General features: G+C 40.6%; 1 protein-coding gene across 1 annotated transcript in view; it reads left to right on the forward strand.

The window, feature by feature from the left end:
• Positions 1-21,782, forward strand: part of BLTP3A (bridge-like lipid transfer protein family member 3A) — a 91,609-nt gene that overhangs the window by 41,968 nt on the left and 27,859 nt on the right. Inside the window, exons 5-8 of the mRNA XM_064284845.1 lie at positions 10,470-10,659; positions 10,979-11,119; positions 11,562-11,732; positions 13,023-13,215. Of these exons, the coding sequence (XP_064140915.1) occupies positions 10,470-10,659; positions 10,979-11,119; positions 11,562-11,732; positions 13,023-13,215 (695 nt within the window). The remainder of the gene's footprint in view (positions 1-10,469; positions 10,660-10,978; positions 11,120-11,561; positions 11,733-13,022; positions 13,216-21,782) is intronic.

The following is a 21,782-nucleotide window of genomic DNA, read 5'->3' on the forward strand; positions in this document are numbered from 1 at the left end:
TTTGTATACTCACTGGGTTATGCAACCATCACCACAGTCAATTTTAAAGCATTTTCATCACCCCCAAAAGAAACCCTGGACCAATTAGCAGTCAGTCTCTATTCTGTGCCCCAGCCCTAGGCAACCACTAATCTTTCTGTGTCTTTTCTGGGCATCTTATATAAAAGGGATCGTATAGTATGTGGTCTTTTGTGGCTGGCTTCTTTCATTTAGCATAATATTTTCAAGGTTTATCCATGTTGTAGCATGTATGGGTTCTTCTTTCCTTTTATGGCTGAGTACTATTCCATTGTATGGATATACTACAACGTTCAGTTGATGAACACTTGGGTTGTTTCTACTGTTTTTTTAGAATGTTTTTTGGATAGAGTCCTAGAAATGTGACTGGTAAACAAAGGGCAAATGCATGTATAATTTGATCTGTTGCCATCAAGCCGATTCTGATTCATAGCGACCTTATAGAACACAGTAGAACTGCCCCATGGGGTTTCCAAGTGGCGGCTGGTGGATTCAAATTGCCAACCTTTTGGTTAGCAGCCAGCCTCTTAACCACTGTGCCACCAGGGCCCCTATAATTTAAAAAAATTTTTATTGTGCTTTAAGTGAAAGTCTACAAATCAAGTCAGCCTATACATAAAAACTTATATACACCTTGCTACATACTCCCAGTTACTCTCCCCTTAATGAGACAGCCTGCTCCCTCCCTCCACTCTCTCTTTTCGTGCCCGTTTCGCCAGCTTCTAACCCCCTCTACCCTCTCATCTCCCCTCCAGGCAGGAGATGCCAACATAGTCTCAAGTGTCCACCTGATCCAAGAAGCTCACTCCTCACCAGCATCCCTCTCCAAACCATTGTCCAGTCCAATCCATGTCTGAAGAGTTGGCTTCGGGAATGGTTCCTGTCCTGGGCCAACAGAAGGTCTCGGGGCCATGACTACCAGGGTCCTTCCAGTCTCAGTCAGACCATTAAGTCTGGTCTTTTTATGAGAATTTGGGGTCTGCATCCCACTGCTCTCCTGCTCCCTCAGGGGTTCTCTGTTGTGTTCCCTGTCACGGCAGTCATTGGTTGTAGCCAGGCACCATCTAGTTCTTCTGGTCTCAGGATGAGGTAGTCTCTGGTTCATGTGACCCTTTCTGTCTCCTGGGCTCATAATTACCTTGTGTCCTTGGTGTTCTTCATTCTCCTTTGATCCAGGTGGGTTGAGACCAATTGATGCGTCTTAGATGGCTGCTTGCTAGCGTTTAAGACCCCAGATGCCACTCTTCAAAGTGGGATGCAGAATGTTTTGTTAATAGATTTTATTATGCCAATTGACTTAGATGTCCCCTGAAATCATGGTCCCCACACCCCTGCCCCTGCTACACTGGCCTTCAAAGCATTCAGTTTATTCAGGAAACTTCTTTGCTTTTGGATTAGTCCAGTTGTGTTGACCTCGCCTGTATTGTGTGTTGTCTTTCCCTTCACCTAAAGTAGTTCTTATCTACCAACTAATTAGTGAATACCCCTCTTGCACCCTCCCACTCTCCTTCCTCTTGTAACCACAAAAGAATGTTTTCTTCTCAGTTTAAACTATTTCTCAAGTTGTTGTAAGAGTGGTCTTATACAATATTTGTCCTTTTGCAACTGACTAATTTGTTTTTTTTTAAATTTCACTCAGCATAATGCCTTCCAGGTTCCTCCATGTTATGAAATGTTTCACAGATTCCTCAATGTTCTTTACCGAAGCGTAGTATTCCATTGTGTGAATATACCATAATTTATTTATCCATTTATCCATTGATGGGCACCTTGGTTGCTTCCCTGTTTTTGCTGTTGTAAACAGTGCTGCGGTAAACATAGGTGTGCATATATCTGTTCGTGTAAAGGCTCTTATTTCTCTAGGATATATTCTGAGGAGTGGGATTGCTGGATCATATGGTAGTTCTATTTCTAGCTTTTTAAGGAAGTGCCAAATCAATTTCCAAAGTGGTTGTACCATTCGACATTCCCACCAGGAATGTAGAAGTGTTCCAATCTCTCCACAGCCTCTCCAACATTTATTATTTTGTGTGTTTTGGATAAATGCCAGCCTTGTTGGAGTGAGTTGAAATCTCATTTTAGTTTTGATCTGCATTTCTCTAGTGGCTAATTATCGTGAACATTTCCTCATATATCTGTTAGCTACCTGAATGTCTTCTTTAGTGAACTGTCTATTCATATCTTTTGTCCGTTTTTTAATTGGGTTATTTGTCTTTTTGTAGTTGAGTTTTTGCAGTATCATGTAGATTTTAGAGACCAGACGCTGATTGGAAATGTCATAGCTAAAAACTTCTCCCCAAACTGTAGGTAGTCTTTTTACTCTTTTGGTGAAGTCTTTGGATGAGGATAGGTGTTTGATTTTTAGGAGCTCCCAGTTATCTAGTTTTTCTTCTGCATTCTTAATAATGTTTTGTATACTGTTTATGCCATGTATTAGGGCTCCTAACGTTGTCCCTATTTTTTCTTCCATGATCTTTATCGTTTTAGATTTTATATTTAGGTCTTTGATCCATTTTGAGCTCGTTTTTGTGCATGGAGTGAGGTATGGGTCTTGTTTCATTTTTTTGCAGATGGATATCCAGTTATGCCAGCACCATTTGTTAAAAAGACTGTCTTTTCCCCATTTAACTGTTTTGGGCCTTTGTCAAATATCAACTGCTTATATGTGGATGGATTTATGTCTGGATTCTCAATTCTGTTGCATTGGTCTATGTATCTGTTGTTGTACCAGTACCAGCCTGTTTTGACTACTGTGGCAATATAATAGGTTTTAAAATCAGGTAGTGTGAGGCCTCCCACTTTGTTCTTCTTTTTCAGTAATGCCTTATTTATCCGGGGCCTCTTTCCCTTCCATATGAAATTGGTGATTTGTTTCTCCATCTCATTAAAGAATGTCATTGGGATTTGGATTGGAATTGAATTAAATAGTTGCTTTTCGTAGAATAGACATTTTTATAAGGTTAAGTCTTCCTATCCATGAGCAAGGCACCTTTTTCCACTTATGTAAGTCTCTTTTGGTTTCTTGCAGAAGTGAACTGTAGTTTTCTTTGTATAAGTCTTTTACGTCTCTGGTAAGATTTATTCGTAAGTATTTTATCTTGGGGGCTACTGTAAATGGCATTGATTTGGTGATTTCCTCTTCAATGTTCTTTTTGTTGGTGTAGAGGAATCCAACTGAGTTTTGTATGTTTATCTTGTATCCCGATACTCTACTGAACTCTTCTATTAGTTTCAGTAGTTTTCTGGAGGATTCCTTAGGGTTTTCTGTGTATAAGATCATGTCATCTGCAAACAGAGATAGTTTTACTTCTTCCTTGCCAATCTGGATGCCCTTTATTTCTCTATCTATCCTAATTGCTCTGGCTAGGACTTCCAGCACAGTGTTGAATAAGAATGGTGATAAAGGGCATCCTTTCTGGTTCCCGATCTCAATGGGAATGCTTTCAGGCTCTCTCCATTTAGGGTGATGTTGGCTATGGGCTTTGTATAAATGCCCTTTATTATGTTGAGGAATTTTCCTTCTATCCCTATTTTGCTGAGAGTTTTTATCATGAATGAGTGTTGAACTTTGTCAAATGCCTTTTCTGTATCAATCGATAAAATCATGTGATTCTTATCTTTTGTTTTATTTATGTGGTGGATTACATTAATTCTTTTTCTAATGTTGACCCATCCCTGCATACCTGGTATGAATGCCACTTGGTCATGGTGAATTATTTTTTTGATAGGTTGTTGAATTCTATTGGCTAGAGTTTTGTTGAGGATTTTTGCATCTACATTCATGAGGGATATAGGTCTATAATTTTCTTTTCTTGTGGTGTCTTTATCTGATTTTGGTATCAGGGATATGGTGGCTTCATAGAATGAGTTTGGTAGTATTCCGTCCTTTTCTATGCTCTTAAATACCTTTAGTAGTAGTGGTGTTAACCCTTCTCTGGAAGTTTGGTAGAATTCTGCAGTGAAGCCGTCCGGACCAGGGGGTTATGCTCTGAACAAGGCAGGGGCTGAGAACCGACCACCCAGTGTCTCTGAGGGAAACGCGTCTCTGTTCCCTAGAGCATGCTGGTGGGTGGGTTCTGCAGAGGGACCATAGGCACCCAAAGTTTTTGGTTGTAAGGACTGGGAAGTACCAGTTATCTTTGGACCCCTGTCATGGGTGGCTGGGTGACATGAGTGGAGGTACCAGTCCTTAGGTCCCTGATGTGGTAGGTGAGGACTCTGTTTAATAGGCAAAGAAATGTCAAACATCAAATATCCATGTCTCCACCGCACAGCTGAAACAGTTGGAGCCTGCCGACAAGGGCCTATTCTCCTGAAATAGGCCCACACAGGTCCATGCAGAGGGAAAGGCGCTCAAAGTTCACAGATGGTTTATGCCTGGACAGGAGCCGGTTCTGTCCTGAGCTCCCCTGGTTAATGGAGCTACCAAATTATCTTTTCCCCCAAATGCAAATTCTTTCCTTCCCCAAGGCCAGGAGGATGGCTCTAGGTGCTCAACAGTGCCTATCTCTGGCCTAGGGAATTCAGCCGCTGAAGCCAGTTTGTGGGGGGCATTAAAATATACTCAAGCTCTTAGCATTTGCCAAGAGCGCTGTTCTCCTCAGGTTCCAGAGGTGTGAGTAGGCTGTATGAGTGGCTGCTTCTCCCTGAGAAAATTGCGTCCAAACGCTAGTACCAGCCCTCCTCCGCCGCCACTCCAGGAATGGCACCTGAGGGCTCCCCGCGATTCAGGTCGGGTAACTCCTCTCCGTTTCTGAATGGTCTCTTCCTCCTCCGTCCCTCAGTTCATTTTCTAAGCTTGCCTTTGAAGCTCAGGGCTCCCAGCTTGTTAAAAATATACTCGTTTCACTTGTTTTTTCGGGTCTTTGTTGTAAAGAGGGCTTGCCGGAAGCGTCTGTCTATTCTGCCATCTTGGCTCTGCCTATGTCTAGTGCAGGGCCCCTGTAATTTGATTAAAAAAAAAAAAATTTTTTTTTTTTTTGATAGACATTGCTAAATTCTCCTCCATAGGATTGTATCATTTTGCATTCACACCAGCAATGCGTGAGAGTGCTTGTTTTCCCAGAACCTTGCCAGTAGAGGATGTTGTTATGAAACTTAAGGTTTTTGCCCAGCCTGATAAGATTTTTTATGGTACTTCTGTATGTTTTTGTAAATTATATTGAAGTGTGACATTGATGGGCACATATTATAAGTTTATGGCTCAGTAATTTTATGCAAAGTTAACTTATCAAGAACAGATTACTTGCAGAATTCTAGATGCCTGCTTGTACTCTTTCTAGTCTCTGCCCACCCCCAGGAATAACCCTTATCCTGATTTCAAACACCATAGGTTAGTTTTGTCTGTTTTTTAAAATTATGTAAACGTCATCCTATAGTATGTAGTCATTTGTGTTTAGCTACTTTAGCTAATGATGAAGTAAAAGAACTGGACAGAAAATTTCAAAGGGCAGCTTGAGAAGACAAAGTATTATGATGACATGTGCAGAGACCTGGAGATAGAAAATCAAAAGGGAAAAACACGCTTAGCATTTCTCAAGCTGAAAAAACTGAAGAAAAAATTCAAGCCTGGAGTTGCAGTACTGAAGGATTCTACGGGGAAAATATTAAACGACACAAGAAGCATCAAAAGAAGATGGAAGGAGTACACAGAATCACTATACCAAAAAGAATTGGTCGACATTCAACCATTTCAGGAGGTAGCATATGATCAAGAACTGATGGTACCGAAGGAAGAAGTCCAAGCTATGCTGAAGGCATTGGTGAAAAACAAGGCTCTGGGAATTGATGGAATGCCAATTGAGATGCAGCGATGGAAGTGTCCACCCGTCTATGCCAAGAAATTTGAAAGACAGCTACTTGGCCAACCAACTGGAAGAGATCCGTATTTATGGCTATTCCCAAGAAAAGTGATCCAACCAAGTGCAGAAACTATTGAACAATATCATTAATATACCATGCCAGCAAAATTTTGCTGAAGATCATTTAAAAGCAGTTGCAGCAGTATATCAAAAGGGAATTGCCAGAAATTTAAGCCAGATTTAGACGAGGACGTGGAACCAGGGATATCATTCCTGATGTCAGATGGATCCTGGCTGAAAGCAGAGAATACCAGAAACATGTTTACCTGTGTTTCATTGACTATGCAAAAACGTTCGACTGTGTGGATCATAACAAGTTATGTATAACATTGCAGAGAATGGGAATTCCAGATCACTTAAAAAGTGCTCATGAGGAATCTGTACATGGATCCAGAGGCAGTCATTCAAACAGAACAAAGAGATACTACATGGTTTAAAGTCAGGAAAGGTATGTGGCAGGATTTTATTCTTTCACCATACCTATACAATCTGTATGCTGAACAAATAATCCAAGAACTGGCCTATGTGAACAAGAATGGGGCATCAGGATTGGAGGAAGACTCATTAATAACCTGCGTTATGTAGATGACACAACCTTGCTTGCTGAAAGTGAAGAGGACTTGAAGCACTTACTGATGAAAATCAAAGACCACAGCCTTCAGTATGGATTACGCTTCAGCATAAAGAAAAGAAAAATCCCCACAACTGGACGAATAAACAACGTCATGATAAACAGAGAAAAGACTGAGGTCGTCAAGGATTTCCTTTCACTTGGATCCACAATCGACACCCGTGGAAGGAGCAGTCAAGACATCAAAAGACACATTGCACTGAGAAAATCTGCTGCAAAAGACCTTTAAAGTGTTGAAAAGCCAAGATGTCACCTTGAGGACTAAGGTGCGCCTGACCTAAGCTGTGGTGTTTTCCATTGCCTCATATGCGTGGGAAAGCTAGACAATGAATAAGGAAGACCAGAGAAGAATTGATGCCTTTGAATTGTGGTGTTGGCAAAGAATATTGAATATACCATGGACAAGTCTGTTTTGGAAGAAATGCAGCCAGAATGCTCCTTAGAAGCAAGGGTGGTGAGACTGTGTCTCATGTACTTGGGACATATAATCAGGAGGAATCAGTCCCTGGAGAAGGACATCGTGCTTGATAAAATAGAGGGTCAGTGAAAGAGAGGAAGACCCTCAACGAGATGGATCAACACAGTGGCTGCAACAATGGGCTCAAGCATAGCAACAATTGTGAAGATGGTTCAGGACCGGATAGTGTTTCACTCTGCTGTGCATAGGGTCGCTATGAGTTGGAACTGACTCGATGGCACCCAAGAACAACAACACTTTAGCTTAACATCATGTTTGTGAGAGTTGTCCATGTTGTTATATATAGTTTTAGTTCATTCATTCTCATTACTGTATAGTATTTCATTGGTTGAATATGCTACAGTTTATCCATCCTATTGTAGATGGACATTTGATTCATTTCTAGTTTCTGGCTGTTAAGTATATAGAACTGTTCTGTATCATGGTTAGGGTGGTTGATACATGACTCTGCATTTTTTAGAACCCATAGAACTGTACACCACAAAGAATGCGTTTTTCTGCATGTAAATTTAAAAAATGTTTAAGAAAAAAGAATAGTGCTACTATGAGCATTCTTGTACATGTCTCTTGGTAAACATATGTACACATATATATAATACATATGTGTGTGTGTGTGTAAGTATATATATAAAAAACCCATTACCGTTGAGTCGATTCCAACTCATAGCGACCCTATAAGACAGAGTAGAACTGCCCCATAGAGTTTCCAGGGAGCATCTAGTGGATTTGAACTGCCGATCTTTTGGTTAGCAGATGTAGCTCTTAACCACTGTGCCACCAGGGTTTCCATATATATATACACACAAACACACAGGAGCCCTGGTGATACAGTGGCTAGGTGCTTGGCTGCTAACCGAAAGGTCAGCAATTTGAACTCACCAGGTGCTCCGCAGGAGAAAGATGTGGCAGCCTGCTTCCATAAAGATTATACAGCCTTGGAAGCCCTATGAGGCATTTCTATTCTGTCCTATAGTGTCACTCAGAGTCAGCATCAGCTCCATGGGTTTAGGTTAGGAGCCCTGGTGGTGCAGTGGTTAAGCGCTCCATGAGAGAAAGATGCAGCAGTCCTCTTCTTTAAAGATTTACAGCCTTGGGCAAGGTCCTGGAAGCTCCATAGACATATCCAAACTCCCTGAGGGACTGAATTGCTGGGCTGAGGGGTGTGGGGACTATGGTCTCGGGGAACATCTAGCTCAGTTAGCATAACATAGTTTATGAAGAAAATGTTCTACTTTATACTTTGGTGAGTAGCGTCTGGGGTCTTAAAAGCCTGTGAGCAGCCATCTAGGATACTCCACTGGTTTCACTCTTTTGGGAGCAAGGAATAATGAAGAAAACTAAAGATACAAGGGAAAGATTAGTTCGAAGGACTAATGGACCACATCCAACACGGCCTCCACCAGTCTGAGTCCAGTACAAGTAGATGGTGCCCAGCTACCACCACCAACTGCTATGACAGGGATCACAATAGAGGGTCCTGACAGAGCTGGAGAAAAATGTAGAACAAAATTCTAACTCAGAAAGAACAGACTTGCTGGCCTCACAGAGACTGTAGAAACCCTGAGAGTGTGGCCCCTGGACACCCTTTCAGCTCAGTAATGAAGTCATTCTTGAGGTTCACTCTTCAGCCAAAGATTGGACAGATCCATAACACAAAATGAAACTAAAGGGGTACAACAGCCCAGGAGCAAGGAATAGTAGGCAGGAGGGAACAGGAAAGCTGGTATAGGGTACCCAAGCTTGAGAAAGGAGGATGTTGACATGTTGTGGGGTTGTTAACCAATGTTATAAAACAATATGTGTACTAAGTGATTAACGAGAAACTTGTTCTGTAAACCTTCATCTAAAGTACAGTTGAGAAAAAAAAGAAAAAAAGATTTACAGCCTTGGAAACAGTATGGGGCAGTTCTACTCTGTCCTGTAGGATTGCTATAAGTCAGATTTGGCTCAGTGGCAATGGGGTTTGATTTACCTATGTATATAAATGCACAGTGAAACCTATAAGAACTGTAACTTGACGAGACTGCCTCATTTCGCCTTTGACAGGGTACAGTCTTACCACTTCTCTGTTGCTCTTTATTAGTGGAAAATATTTGAGTTTTCCTTCTCTGACAGGTTTCCACCTTATACAGGTGTCAGCTTTCTCAGGTTCTACTGTATGTAACACAGCATTGCAGCCTTCAGGTGTATAGCTGAGTGACACAGATTACATTAATCATACTGTGCAAGCATTCCCTTAATCGATGTTAAACTTCCCTTCACCATAAACAGAAACTAATTCCCAAACATCATTTTATGTTTAAGATCTATTTGCACTTATTTTTCTGCATGCTGCCCATTGTTTTGCCTATTTTCTGTTGGGCTGTTCTTTTTCTTTTTGATTTTTTTGAAGCTCTTGATATATTAGGGATGTTAGCCTTTTGTGATGTAAGTTGTAAGTAAATATTTTCTTCAATTTGTCATTTCCAGACTTCCTTTTTATCTCTTGTATTGGTAAGCGGGAAACCCTGGTGGCATAGTGGTTAAGAGCTACAGCTGCTAACCTAGAGGTCAGCAGTTCAAATCCACCAGGTGCTCCTTGGAAACTCTGTGGGGCAGTTCTACCCTGTCCTATAGGGTCACTATGAGTCAGAATCGACTTGACGGCAGTGGGTTTGGTTTTTTGGTAAGTGATTCCACTTACCTCTCAAGAGTATCTGTGTTTTCCACATCCAGAAAGACTTTCAGAAGTCCTTCGTTCCTTTCCTTTTGCCACTTCTGGCCTCTTACTGTGGCAGTACAGCTATGCACTGTAGGAAGCATTTGGCAGAGAAGAGGTGGGACTATTGTTGACTAGATGTCCCAACATTAAACTTTTTGTCACCTCTTTCCACTACCTTTGCAGAGATGTTTTGTTTTTGAAGATTTTATAGAACCTGAGTGTTTCCTTCTTTAGTTAGACCTCCCCTCGCAGGCAGTGTTCAAATTTCTATTAAGTTAGTTCATGGGTTATAAGAAGACATCAGTTTATTCTAACAGGAGGGAGAGTGTTTTCAGATCAGCTCTTTCTCTTCTATTCCATTCTTCAAAAAGAAAAACAACAAAAACCAGTTCCCATTAGAAAGAGTACTGCATCATCACTTATTAAAAAAAGTCTAGAAATTATAAAAAGAGTCTCAGAGCCCTTTCTATACCACCTGGTTCTCTCTTTCCCTTTCTCCCCAAGTCCAAGAGGAGTCAGTCACAACAACTCTGCCTGCTCTTTGCCTCTTCACAGAGTCATATAGTACCCTTGGGTAAGGTAGCTGGGAGTTATCCCCCATCCAAATTAAAAAATATATATTAAAAATAGAAATGGGAGGAGAGAAATAAAGAAAAAAATCACCCCAGTTCCAGCACCCACAGACAGGCACTGTTAATAGCTTAGCCTGGTGTCTTCCAGTATAGCAGTTGCAGAAAGTCTCACGTGATTCTGATCGTTGTTCTCTCTCATTTGTTACAGTGAGTATGGCTTTGCTGAGAAGGTGGTAGAGGGGATGTTCATCATCGTTAATTCAATCACCATCAAGATTCACTCCAAGGCCTTCCATGCCTCTTTTGAGTTGTGGCAGCTCCAGGGCTATAGTGTCAACCCAAACTGGCAGCAGAGTGACCTTCGCCTCACCCGCATCACTGATCCCCACCGTGGAGAGGTGACAGCCCTAGCACTGTGAAGGGGGAAACGAGGAGGGGTTTCAAAGTAGGACTAATTCTTAAAGGATTTTATTCCTCCTTTGGGAATTTCCCCTAGTGCTCCCCCCGTTCCTAGGGTCCTACCCAGAATCATTCTGTCCAGTGTTACCACTATGTCCTTTCCTTAGTTATGGATCTTTGATCTACTGTCTTCTGTTGTTGGGATCCCAGCTGAGCACAGTGGGAGTCTCTGCTGTGCCAGTCTTTTTGCCTTGGACTTCCTGCCTCTTGGTGAATTTCATCCATAGCACTAAGGAATTTTACTTCCTCTCCTTCCAGGTTTTAACATTTAAGGAAATAACTTGGCAAACACTTCGAATTGAGGCAGATGCCACAGACAATGGTGATCAGGACCCAGTCACCACTCCACTGAGGCTTATTACCAACCAAGGCAGGATCCAAATAGCCCTCAAGAGAAGAGTGAGTATGTTCTCCATCCACATGAAAATGTCTATTTTTCATTCTCCTAGACAGCCTGGGAGTTGGTGTTCCCTCATCTTTTTAAATGTTACTGGTCCCTGGGATGACAGTTGAAAGGTCAGGGCCTGCAGTTCATTGTTGTACAGTGTCCAGCAGTGGGAGAGCATTTCCACCTCCCTGTCATCTTCATTTTTGAAACCACAATTTCCCCCCATGCACAGGGACACTGACATAGGCACTTGGCAGTTAACTATTGCTGCTTCTCGCCGATCACAGAAAACTTTAGTAGTTTTGTAAGAAATTGCTCTCCAAAGTGTTTGATACTTTCCTTTCATGTACTGGGGGTGGAAAGCCATCTCTGAAATTGAGTGGACATCAGTGACTTTGAGGAATTGAAATGGTACAAGGTGATTGAACCCTGTGTTCTCTGTGGGCCCCTCAGACCAAAGATTGCAACGTGATCTCCTCCAAGCTGATGTTCCTGTTGGATGATCTGCTCTGGGTGCTAACTGACTCACAGCTTAAGGCCATGATGAAGTATGCAGAGTCGCTGAGTGAGGCCATGGAGAAGGCAGCCCAGCAAAGGAAGAGCCTGGCTCCTGAGCCTGTGCAGGTCAGAGGCAAAACACACTTCTGGTCGGGCGGGGAGACGGTAGGCCAGAGCCAATTAGTGCCAACACAGGTGTCGCCTAGTCTTCATTTGGCTTATCTGGGAGGCCTGACACACACTTGTGGGTGTGTGCAGGCTCTGCCTGCACCTCTGGTTTACCCATTTATCCTGTACATTATGTGGCTCCAGTGTGTTAGGCATATGGTGCTCACCACTGCAGAGGACAAGTGGAATCAGCCTCTTGTTCCTGTCCTTGGGGCACTCGGTGACTTGAATAATGGACTGTAAACAAGTTTACAGTATGGGGTGATCAGTGCGGCTATGAAGGTAAATACTACGCCATGAGAGCACGAAGGGAGAGGCAGCTAATTGCCCAGACTGAAAGAGGGCATTTAGGGAAGACTTTCTGGAGGAAGTCTGTCTTGGTTATCTTGTGCTTCTCTAACCACGAGTAGGTGGCTTAAACAAACAGAAATTTGTTCTCTCACAGTTTAGGAGACTAGAAGTCCTAATTCAGGCTACCAGCTCCAGGGGAAGGCTCTGTCTGCTCTCGGGGAAGGGCCTTGTCCCCTTTCAGTGACTGTGGGCCCTCCACTCCTTGGAGATCTCCATGTGTCTTGACTTCAGTCTTCCCCTGGGTCTGGGAAGTTCTCAGTGTAGGGACCCCGAGACCAAAGGATGCGCTCTGTTCCTGCTCTTCTTTCTTGGTGGTAGTGAGGTCCCTTTCTGTTTGCTTTTCTGTTTCGTTTTATCTCTTGTAAGATAAAAGGTGTGACTTGAGTATGGCTGTGACTAGAGTCACACCCTCTAGTAAGGGTGTGATTTAAGATACACCACACACTAACCCTGCCTCATAGAGGTTTAGGATTTACAACACATAAAATGGAGGATAATTATGTAATATCACAAACTGGAGGATATTTACATCAGATCACAAAATGGAGAACAATTACATACTACTGGGAATCATGGCCTAGCCAAGTTGACACATATTTTTGAGGGACACAATTCAATCCATGACAAGGTCTTTCAGCACCAGTCAGCTGAGTGAGAATTTAAAGGGCAACTCAAACCTTTGATCGGTCCTCTGACAGTTATTAAACTAATTATAGTAAGGTTTTTTGGAGTTTGGGTTATTTAGGTGAGATGGACCTTAAGTGAGCTACCAGGCAAACAGAGGGGAGGAGCATCTTGCCAAATTGGTTTTCTTCAGGCTGGATTAAAGGTTGAAGGAAGCATGCACAGGAGCTTCTCAGGGTCTGGACCTCTTCTTTTTCTCTCTGTCGCATGTAGATCACCCCACCTGCTCCCACCGCCCAGCAGTCCTGGGCCCAGGCGTTCAGTGGCAGCCAGGGCAACAGCAACAGCAGCAGCAGCCGCCTCAGCCAGTACTTTGAGAAATTTGACGTGAAAGAGCCCTCCTATCATCTGTTCATCTCTCGCCTGGACCTGCACATTTGTGATGACAGCCAGTCCCGAGAGCCAGGTACCCTGGGAGGCCTGAGCCCAGTCTGGGTGGTCCACATCGCTCCTCCTCAGCTCTGGGCAAAGCTTGGAGATGAAGAAGGCTCTTCTCAAGAGCCACCAGGGAGTACTTTGGTTGGCTTCCCTTGGTCACAGGCGTTCCTGCGGTAGCTCTTTCTGTGAGTGTAAGGCAGTGCTACTCAGCCTTTAGGGTGCAGCAGCACCTCCTGTAAAACTTAACAAAATGCAGATGTCAGCCCTGCCCCAAGCACCCCTAAATCACAATCTCACGAATAAAGCCAAGCAGTGTTTACTTCTTTTCTTCTCCCCAAAATCCCTTGGGTTGTGCCAGTGCTTGCCTGGGGTTGAGAAGCGCTGGTGTAAACTTTTAGGAAAGTAAATTCAACTCTAGGAAACCTCAGGGTTTTCAGATTTTTGAGTCAATTTAAAAAGTGACTGTGTGCAAGCGTGCTCTTCCCAGGCAGGGGTTATGCAGTGTTCTTGACATGCTCTTATGTTCATTAGTGCGTGGGTATTACTTACACATAAAGGTTTATTCAGAATGAAAAAGGGAGTTGACTCATTTCTTTTCTTTATGAGCCTTGAGGAAATCACTTAACCTCTCGCTTAGCCTCTTTGAGTTTTCTCATTTGTGAAACTGAGTTAATCATATCTCACTTTTTACCTCTTAGGTTGCTGTCAGGCTCAAACGAGATAATACATTGTGTTTGGAGGACCTTAATTATAGGCATATGTTAAATATTATTACTCTGCTGCTTATTCTTTCAGTCCTCCATCTGTGTTCTGTCTATAGTATAGTCTCTTTTGCCACCAGCTCTTGATTTCAGCTGTTTGAGTCTTAGATGTTCCGCTATGTTAGATTTTTGTATTGCGTCCTGTCTTCTCTGAAAATTGTGTTTGCCTCTTAATGAGAAATAGACTCAGTTTTTTTAGGGAGCTACCTATTATTTTCTTTTCTTCCTGGGGCATCAGGCAGCACTGCCTGTCTTACTTGGGAATTCGTTGGTCTTGAAGTGACTGTAACCCCTCTCTACTTGCCCTAGTCTGAGAGGACAGAAGGGAGCAGTGACAGGACAAAGATTGTGTTGCCACTACAGGAAATCAATTGCTTACTCGTTTGCCACTTGTTTTGGAAATTCTTGGCTAAAATGATTATTATTTTGTTTGGTTGTTTCTTCCAGGTGTTACCATAAAGGCTTTTATTTTTTTAAATCTCTTCAGAGATTAAATGTATTAAAAGTACATTATTGAGAGTTTCATCGTATTGCTGGGTGAGGGGTCCTATAATCTACACTAAGATGTAAATGACTGTAGGCTTCCTCCCACCTCCATCTCCCCCAAGTTATTTATTAAACCAAATTCATCTACTTGGTGGAATTTGAGGAAGTTTTGGAGGAGACACTTTTGAATAGGGGGCCAACTCCCAGCCTACCTTACCCAAGTGTGGTGTATGACCCTGTGAAGAGGCGAAGAGCAGGGAGAGTTATTGTGACTTTGACTCGTCTCCTTGGATTTGGGGAGAAAGGGGAAGTGAGAACTAGATGGTATGGAAAGGGCTCTGAGATTCTCTGGAGATGCGCTGGCTAATATGGTAGCCACTAGTCACACATGACTAAAAAACACACGTGACTAAATGGCACTTGAAATGTGTTGCAAGTGTAAAATACACACTAGATTTTGTAATTTACAAGAATACTTGAAAAATACCTTAATAATTATTTTCATGTTGTTTGCGTGTTGAAATGGTGGTTGAATATACTGGTTTAAATTATTAAAGTTTACTTTTTTTTTTTTACACTTCTTTTCATACGGTTACTAGAAAATTTAAAATTATTTATGTGGCTCCTATTATATTTCTGTTGGACAGCACTGCCCTTGAGCTCATTTTGGTAATGTTCACTAGCATGTGGCTATTTAAATTAAAATTAAATAAAAAAATTAAAAATTCAGTAACTCATTTTCACTAGTCATACTTAAAGTACTCAGTATAATTTATAGACTACAGAACATGTCCATCATCACAGAAAGTTCTTTTGGACACTGCTGCTCTAGAAATTTCTTGAAGGCTACACCTACTTACTTTTTTTCATTAAGGAATGCTATAGTCTGGATGCTGGAGCCTCTGACTAACACGCTCACCTCTCCCTTGGTATTAGCGGTGAAATGATTGAAAACTAGGTTGTTGTGGTGAACTTGGCTTCAGGTGGGGTAGCACTGTCTCTCTCTCTCTCTTTTTCTTTTAAATATTTTCTCATGTTTCAGGTGAAGGTTTACACGACGATGGAGACACAGTACTGGCTCATAAAGCCAAACTGGAGAGCTTAGACTTCAGGCTTCAGAGAGGAGGCTGGCGATTGATGGGGAAAAAAAGAGTATCTCTTACCTGTTTTTAACTATTTTCCCTCAGGATAAGGCCTGTGAACGAAAAATTCCTTCTCTCTCTGAAGGCTAGCTTCCCTCTTCCACCAGCTCATTGGAGAATTTTAATTACTCATTTATATGCCCTTATTTATCATTTATGTCTAATATATGATTATGTGTTTTCAATTAAATATCTTGATAATTGTTAATTATATTTGATCTCAGTTCTAGATCCTGTTTTAATATGTTTAGTTCATGTAGTTTGTTGTTCTTTTAGCTCCAGTTAACTCCAGTTGAGGGAGCACCCTCTCCCTCCAGTAGTCTAGGTCATGCATTTTTTAAATTTTTTATTATGATTTAGGTGAAAGTTTACAGCTCAAGTTAGTTCCTCATACAAAAACTTATACATACATTGTTATGTGACCCTACCTGTCATCCCTATAATGTGACTGCACACTCCTCCCTTTCACCCTGGATTTCCCATGTCTATTCAACCAGCTCCTATCCCCCCTGCCTTCTCATCTCCTCCCCAAACAGGAGCTGCCCATTTAGTCTCATGTATCTACTTGAACTAAGAAGCACACTCTTCATTTTATGTCTTATAGTCTAGTCTATTCTTGGTCTGAAGAGTTGGCTTCGGGAATGGTTTCAATTCTGGGTTAATAGAGCGTCTGGGGGCCATGTCTTCTGGGGTTTTTCCAGTCTCAGTGAGACCATTAAGTCAGGTCTTTTTACTAGAATTTGAGTTCTGCATCCCACTTTTCTCCTGCTCCATCAGGGACTCTCTATTGTGTTCCCTGTCAGGGCAGTCATTGGTGCTAGCCAGGCACCATCTAGTTTTTCTGGTCTCAGGCTGGTGGAATCTCTGGTTTATGTGGCCACTTTTGTCTCACGAGCTAGTATTTTCCTTGTGTTTTTGGAGTTCATTCTCCTTTGCTCCAGGTGGGTTGGGACAAATTGATGCCTCTTAGATGGCCGCTCACTAGCTTTTAAGACTCCAAATGCCACTCAACCAAAGTGGGATGCAGAACATTTTCTTAATAAACTTTGTTATGCTAGTGAACCTAGATGTTCCCTGAAACCATAGTCCTCAGGCCCCCTGCCCTTGCTACACTTCAGGAAACTTCTTAGCTTTTGGTTTAGTCCAGTGGTGCTGACTTCCCCTGTACTGTGCGCTGTCCCTCCCCTCACCCAAGATAATTCGTGTCTACTATCTAGTTAGTGAATTCTCCTCTCCCTCCCTCCCTACCATCAAAGAATGTTTTCATCTGTGTTTAAACCTTTTCTTGAGTGCTTATAATAGTGGTCTCATACAATATTTGCCCTTTTGCATAGATCATGCATTTTCACTTGGGGTGGTATCACCCCAGGGAGGTGAAAATTGACTCTTCTTTTTAAATAGCTTTATTGAGATATATAATTCACATACCATACACTTCACCCATTTAGAGTATATAATTCAGCATTTTTTAGTATATTCATAAGCTTGTGTAATTATTACCACAACATAATTTTTGTCCCTCCCTAAAAGATACGCTGTACTCATGAGTTGTCACCCCCCATTTCCCCTTCCCTTCAGCCCTAAGCAACGACTAATCTGCTTTCTGTCTTGATATTTGCCTATTTTGGACATTTAAAATTGGTTCTTGGGGGACAAAAAAAATCTTAGATATAACAGTGGTGCGTGGCCTTCCAAGACAACTGTACTCAACAAAATCTTATTCTTTAGTATTTAATTTCTCTCATTATGTTTTCTTGGGTATCATATGAGCAGCAATGACATTAAGTTCATAGAAGATGCACAAAATGTATGCCAGATCAGTGCTAAAAAATTATAGTAAACGGATAGCTGTGATTGGAGGACTTTCTCTCAGTTGATTGCTTGATCTCAAAGTCAAATGGCGAGAGGCGGCCTGTGCGTGCGTATTGGCTGCTATTGGCCGCCTCGTTAGTGTTGTTCATGTTTGATTCTCAGTATTTTCATGATCTGGGCTTCAAGAATTAAGTAAAATTAGTTTCAATTTTATTATTTAATTCTACAAAAGTTATTCAGCCTGTAATCATATTAGCAAATGCTGAAAAGAAAAATGTTGACAATATCTGGATGAATATCTAGCAGCTAGCTTAATTAAAAGTTATTTTCTCTTATCAAGCAAAAGTTAAAAGTTAAGTTCACTAAAAATAATTTTTTTCCTTTTTTTAATAATTTTTATTGTGCTTTAAGTGAAAGTTTACAAATCAAGTCAGTCTCTCACATAAAAACATATACACCTTACTACGTACTCCCAAATGCTCTCCCCCTAATGAGATAGCCCACTCCCTCCTTCCAATCTCTCTTTTCGTGACCATTTTGCCAGCTTCTAACCCCCTCTATTCTCTCATTCCCCCACCCAGATAGGAGATGCCAACACAGTCTCAAGTGTCCACCTGATCCAAGTAACTCACTCCTCACCAGCATCCCTCTCTAGCCCATTGTCCAGTCCAATCCATGTCTGACAAGTTGGCTTCGGGAATGGTTCCTGTCCTGGGCCAACAGAAGGTCTGGAGGCCATGACCACCGGGGTCCTTCCAGTCTCAGTCAGACCATTAAGTCTGGTCTTTTTATGAGAATTTGGGGTCTGCATCCCACTGTTCTCCTGCTCCCTTCAGGGGTTCTCTGTTGTGTTCCCTGTCAGGGCAGTCATTGGTTGTGGTAAAAATAATTTTAAAAGAAATTAATCAAAAAAATTTCAATAGTTTTTTGCTGAAAATAACATTTTTGAATAAATTTAAAGACTTGATGATGATTATTATGAACAGTTGTTCCTCGATATCCACCGGGGAATGGTTCTAGAACCCCTGTGGATACCAAAATCCGAGAACGCTCACGTCCGTTATATAAAATGGCCTAGTGTTTGTATATAACCTACACACATCCTCCTGTATACTTTAGATCATCTCTAGATTATTTATAATACCTAATACAATGTAAACGCTATGCAAATAGTTGTTATACTGCATTTTTAGGGAATAATGACAAGAAAAATGTCTTTTTTAAAAAATATTTTCTATCTGTGATTGATTGAATCTGTGATGCAGAACCCATGGATACGTAGGGCTGGCCGGCCATGTGTGTGTGTGTGTGTGTGTGTGTGTATAAATTGCTAATTTGCATGTATAATTAGACACATTACAACTTATATAGGTAAATTACATGGAAAGTTACTCAGCAAATAGTTATAAAGTTAAATTAAATATTAATGACTTTACATTTTTTAATTTAATTTTTAACTTAAAATTTTTAGTCATTTAAATGACTAAAAATTTTAAGTTAAAAATTAAGCTTTATACTTACTCTTTTTATTTATAAACCACAGATATACATATAGTACGTAAATATACATTATATCTGTGGTATTAAAATTTTATGGGGGCAGGCAACGATTAGGAAAAAAATGTCTAAAAAGGCTCCTTCAGGGAGTGATAATAAACAAAAAAAAAGGTTGAGAAATAGAAACACTGGCATAGGTGAATCTTTTGCCAGGAGGGTGGATAGTCCAGAATTTGGAATGATGAAATCTAGATTAGCTGAAAGTGACCCCTAGTTGAAGGGTACTACCTTACACCTAGAGGATTCATGGTATTTCCTGTCTCTCATTTTTGTGATTGGTTTCCTCATGTTTATTGAGCATCTACTATATACAATTTTTTTGCAAATAACGCATGCTGTACTTTTTGTTTTGCCAACTGTGCAACCTCCTGTGTGTTATTTTCTTATATAATCCAGTATTTTTTGAGCAAGGTGTTGTTCAGTTTCCGTGTATTTGGTTTTCTTTCCTTGCTTTTTCTGTGATTGATTTCTACTTTTATAGGTTTTGGTCAGAAAAGATGCTTTGTAATATTTCGATGTTTTGGATTCTGTTAAGGTTTGCTTTGTGGCCTAATATGTGGTCTGGAGAATGTTCCATGTGCACTTGAAAAGAAAGTATACTTGGCTGCTGTTGGATGGAGTGTTCTGTGTATGCGTAGGAGATCAAGTTGGTTGATTGTGGTATTTAGATCTTCCGTGTAGTTATTGAGCTTCTCTCTGGATGTCCTGTCCTTCACCGAAAGTGGTGTGTTGAAGTCTCCTACTATTATTGTGGAGCTGTCTATTTCTCTTTTCAGTGTTGTTAGAGTTTGTCTTATGTATTTTGGAGCCCTGTTGTTGGGTGCATAAATATTTCCTATGGTTATGTCCTACTGGTATATTGACCCTTTAATTATTATATAGTGTCCTTCCTTATCCTTTGTGGTGGATTTTGCTTTAAAGTCTGTTTGTCAGAGATTAATATTGCCACTTCTGCTCTTTTTTGATTGTTGCTTGCTTGATATATTTTTTCCATCCTTTGAGTTTTAGTATGTTTGTATCTTTGAGTCTAAAGTGTGTCTAGGCAACATATAGACAGATCATGTTTTTTAATTTATTCTGCTACTTACTGTCTCTTTATTGGTACATTTAGTCCATTCACATTCAGTGTAATTATTCATAGGTATGAGTTTTTTTTTTAATGAGTTTAGTGCTGTCATTTTCATGTATTTTTCTTTGTGTTAACAGTTTCTTTGTTCCACTTAATTTTCTGTGCTGAGTCGTTTTTCATGTATTTTTCTTTTCATCTTTTTCATTGTTGTTGATTTTGTATTTGCTGAGTCTTTATGTTTTTCTTCTTTTTTATTTTGATGTATAGAATTGTTAGTTTCCTTTGTGGTTTCCTTAACATTTACCTCTGTTTTTCTAAGTTTAAACCAATATATTATTTCTTGATATTGTATTGACTTCTTCTCCATATGAAAGTTCTATGACTACATTATTTAGTCCCTCTTTTTTGTTTTAATGTTGTCATCTTTTACATATTGACGTCTCTGTTTCCCTATTTACTGTGTGTTAGCTTTGGTTTATTTTTGTTGGGTTGATACCTGGTTGTTTTGTTCTGTGTTCTAGTGTTAGGTTATTTGATGTTAACTGAGTTTCTAACCAGAGGACTCCCTTTAGTATTTCTTGTAATTTTGGTTTGGTTTTTACAAATTCCCTAAACTTCTGTTTATCTGGAAAAGCCGTAATTTTGCCATCATACTTGAGAGACAGTTTTGCTGGGTATATAATTCTTGGCTGGCAATTTTTTTCCTTCAAGACTTTGTCACCCATTGTCTTCTTACCTGCATGGTTTCTGCTGAGTAGTCTGAGCTTAGTCTTATTGACTCTTCTTTGTAGACGACTTTTCAGTTATCCCTAGTCACTCTTAAAATTCTCTCTTTATCTTTGGTTTTGGCAAGTTTGATTATAATTTGTCTTGGTGACTTTCTTTTGGGATCTACCCTGTGTGGGGTTCAATGAGTTTTTTGGGTAGATATCTTTTCATCTTTCATGATATCGGGGAACTTTTCTGCCAACAAATCTTCACCAATTCTCTCTGTATTTTCTGTTATCCCCCTCTGTTCTGGTATTCCAATCACTCATAGGTTATTCTTCTTGATAGAGTCCCACATAATTCCTAGGGTTTCTTCATTTTTTAAAATTCTTTTATCTGAATTTTCCTCAAATAAATTGGTGTCAAGTGCCTTATCTTCAGTCTCACTAATTCTGACTTCCATTTCCTCAGTTCTGCTCCTATGACTTCCTGTTGAATTGTCTAATTCTGATATTTTATTGTTAATCTTTTGGATTTCTGTTTGCTGTCTATCTGTGGATTCTTCCAGGCTGTTAAATTTGTCATTATGCCTTTTTGTAACCTTCTTAAGTTCCTCTGTTCCTTTGTCTGTGTGTTCCTTGGCTCATTCTTCGTTTTGCCTGATCTCCTTCCGGAGCTCTGTGTATTAATCTTTCAGATTCTACCTCTGGTGACTCCAAGATTTCCTCTTCCTCTGGGAGGTTTCTTGATTCTTTGTTTTGGTCACTTGCTGAAGCCATCATGGTCTTCCATTTCATGTGATTCAATATTAACTGTTGTCTTCAAGCCTTAGTAAGTTACATGTATTTTATTTTTGCTTTCCGTGTTCTAGCTCTTTGTTTTGATATGTTCAAATAGGCTAGTCATGTTAGCTGCTTTGATTATTGGCATCTTTGAAGCTCTCACGTCCTGTTACCAGGTGGTTAGAACTGTTACTAGATATATGAGTCCTGGAGTCTGTTTACTTTTTTATGTAGATTCAGCTCAGGTGTCCTGGTTGTCAGTCATCGAGTGTGTGGTA

Source organism: Loxodonta africana, chromosome 1, assembly GCF_030014295.1.
Source record: "Loxodonta africana isolate mLoxAfr1 chromosome 1, mLoxAfr1.hap2, whole genome shotgun sequence".
NCBI lineage: Eukaryota > Metazoa > Chordata > Mammalia > Proboscidea > Elephantidae > Loxodonta > Loxodonta africana.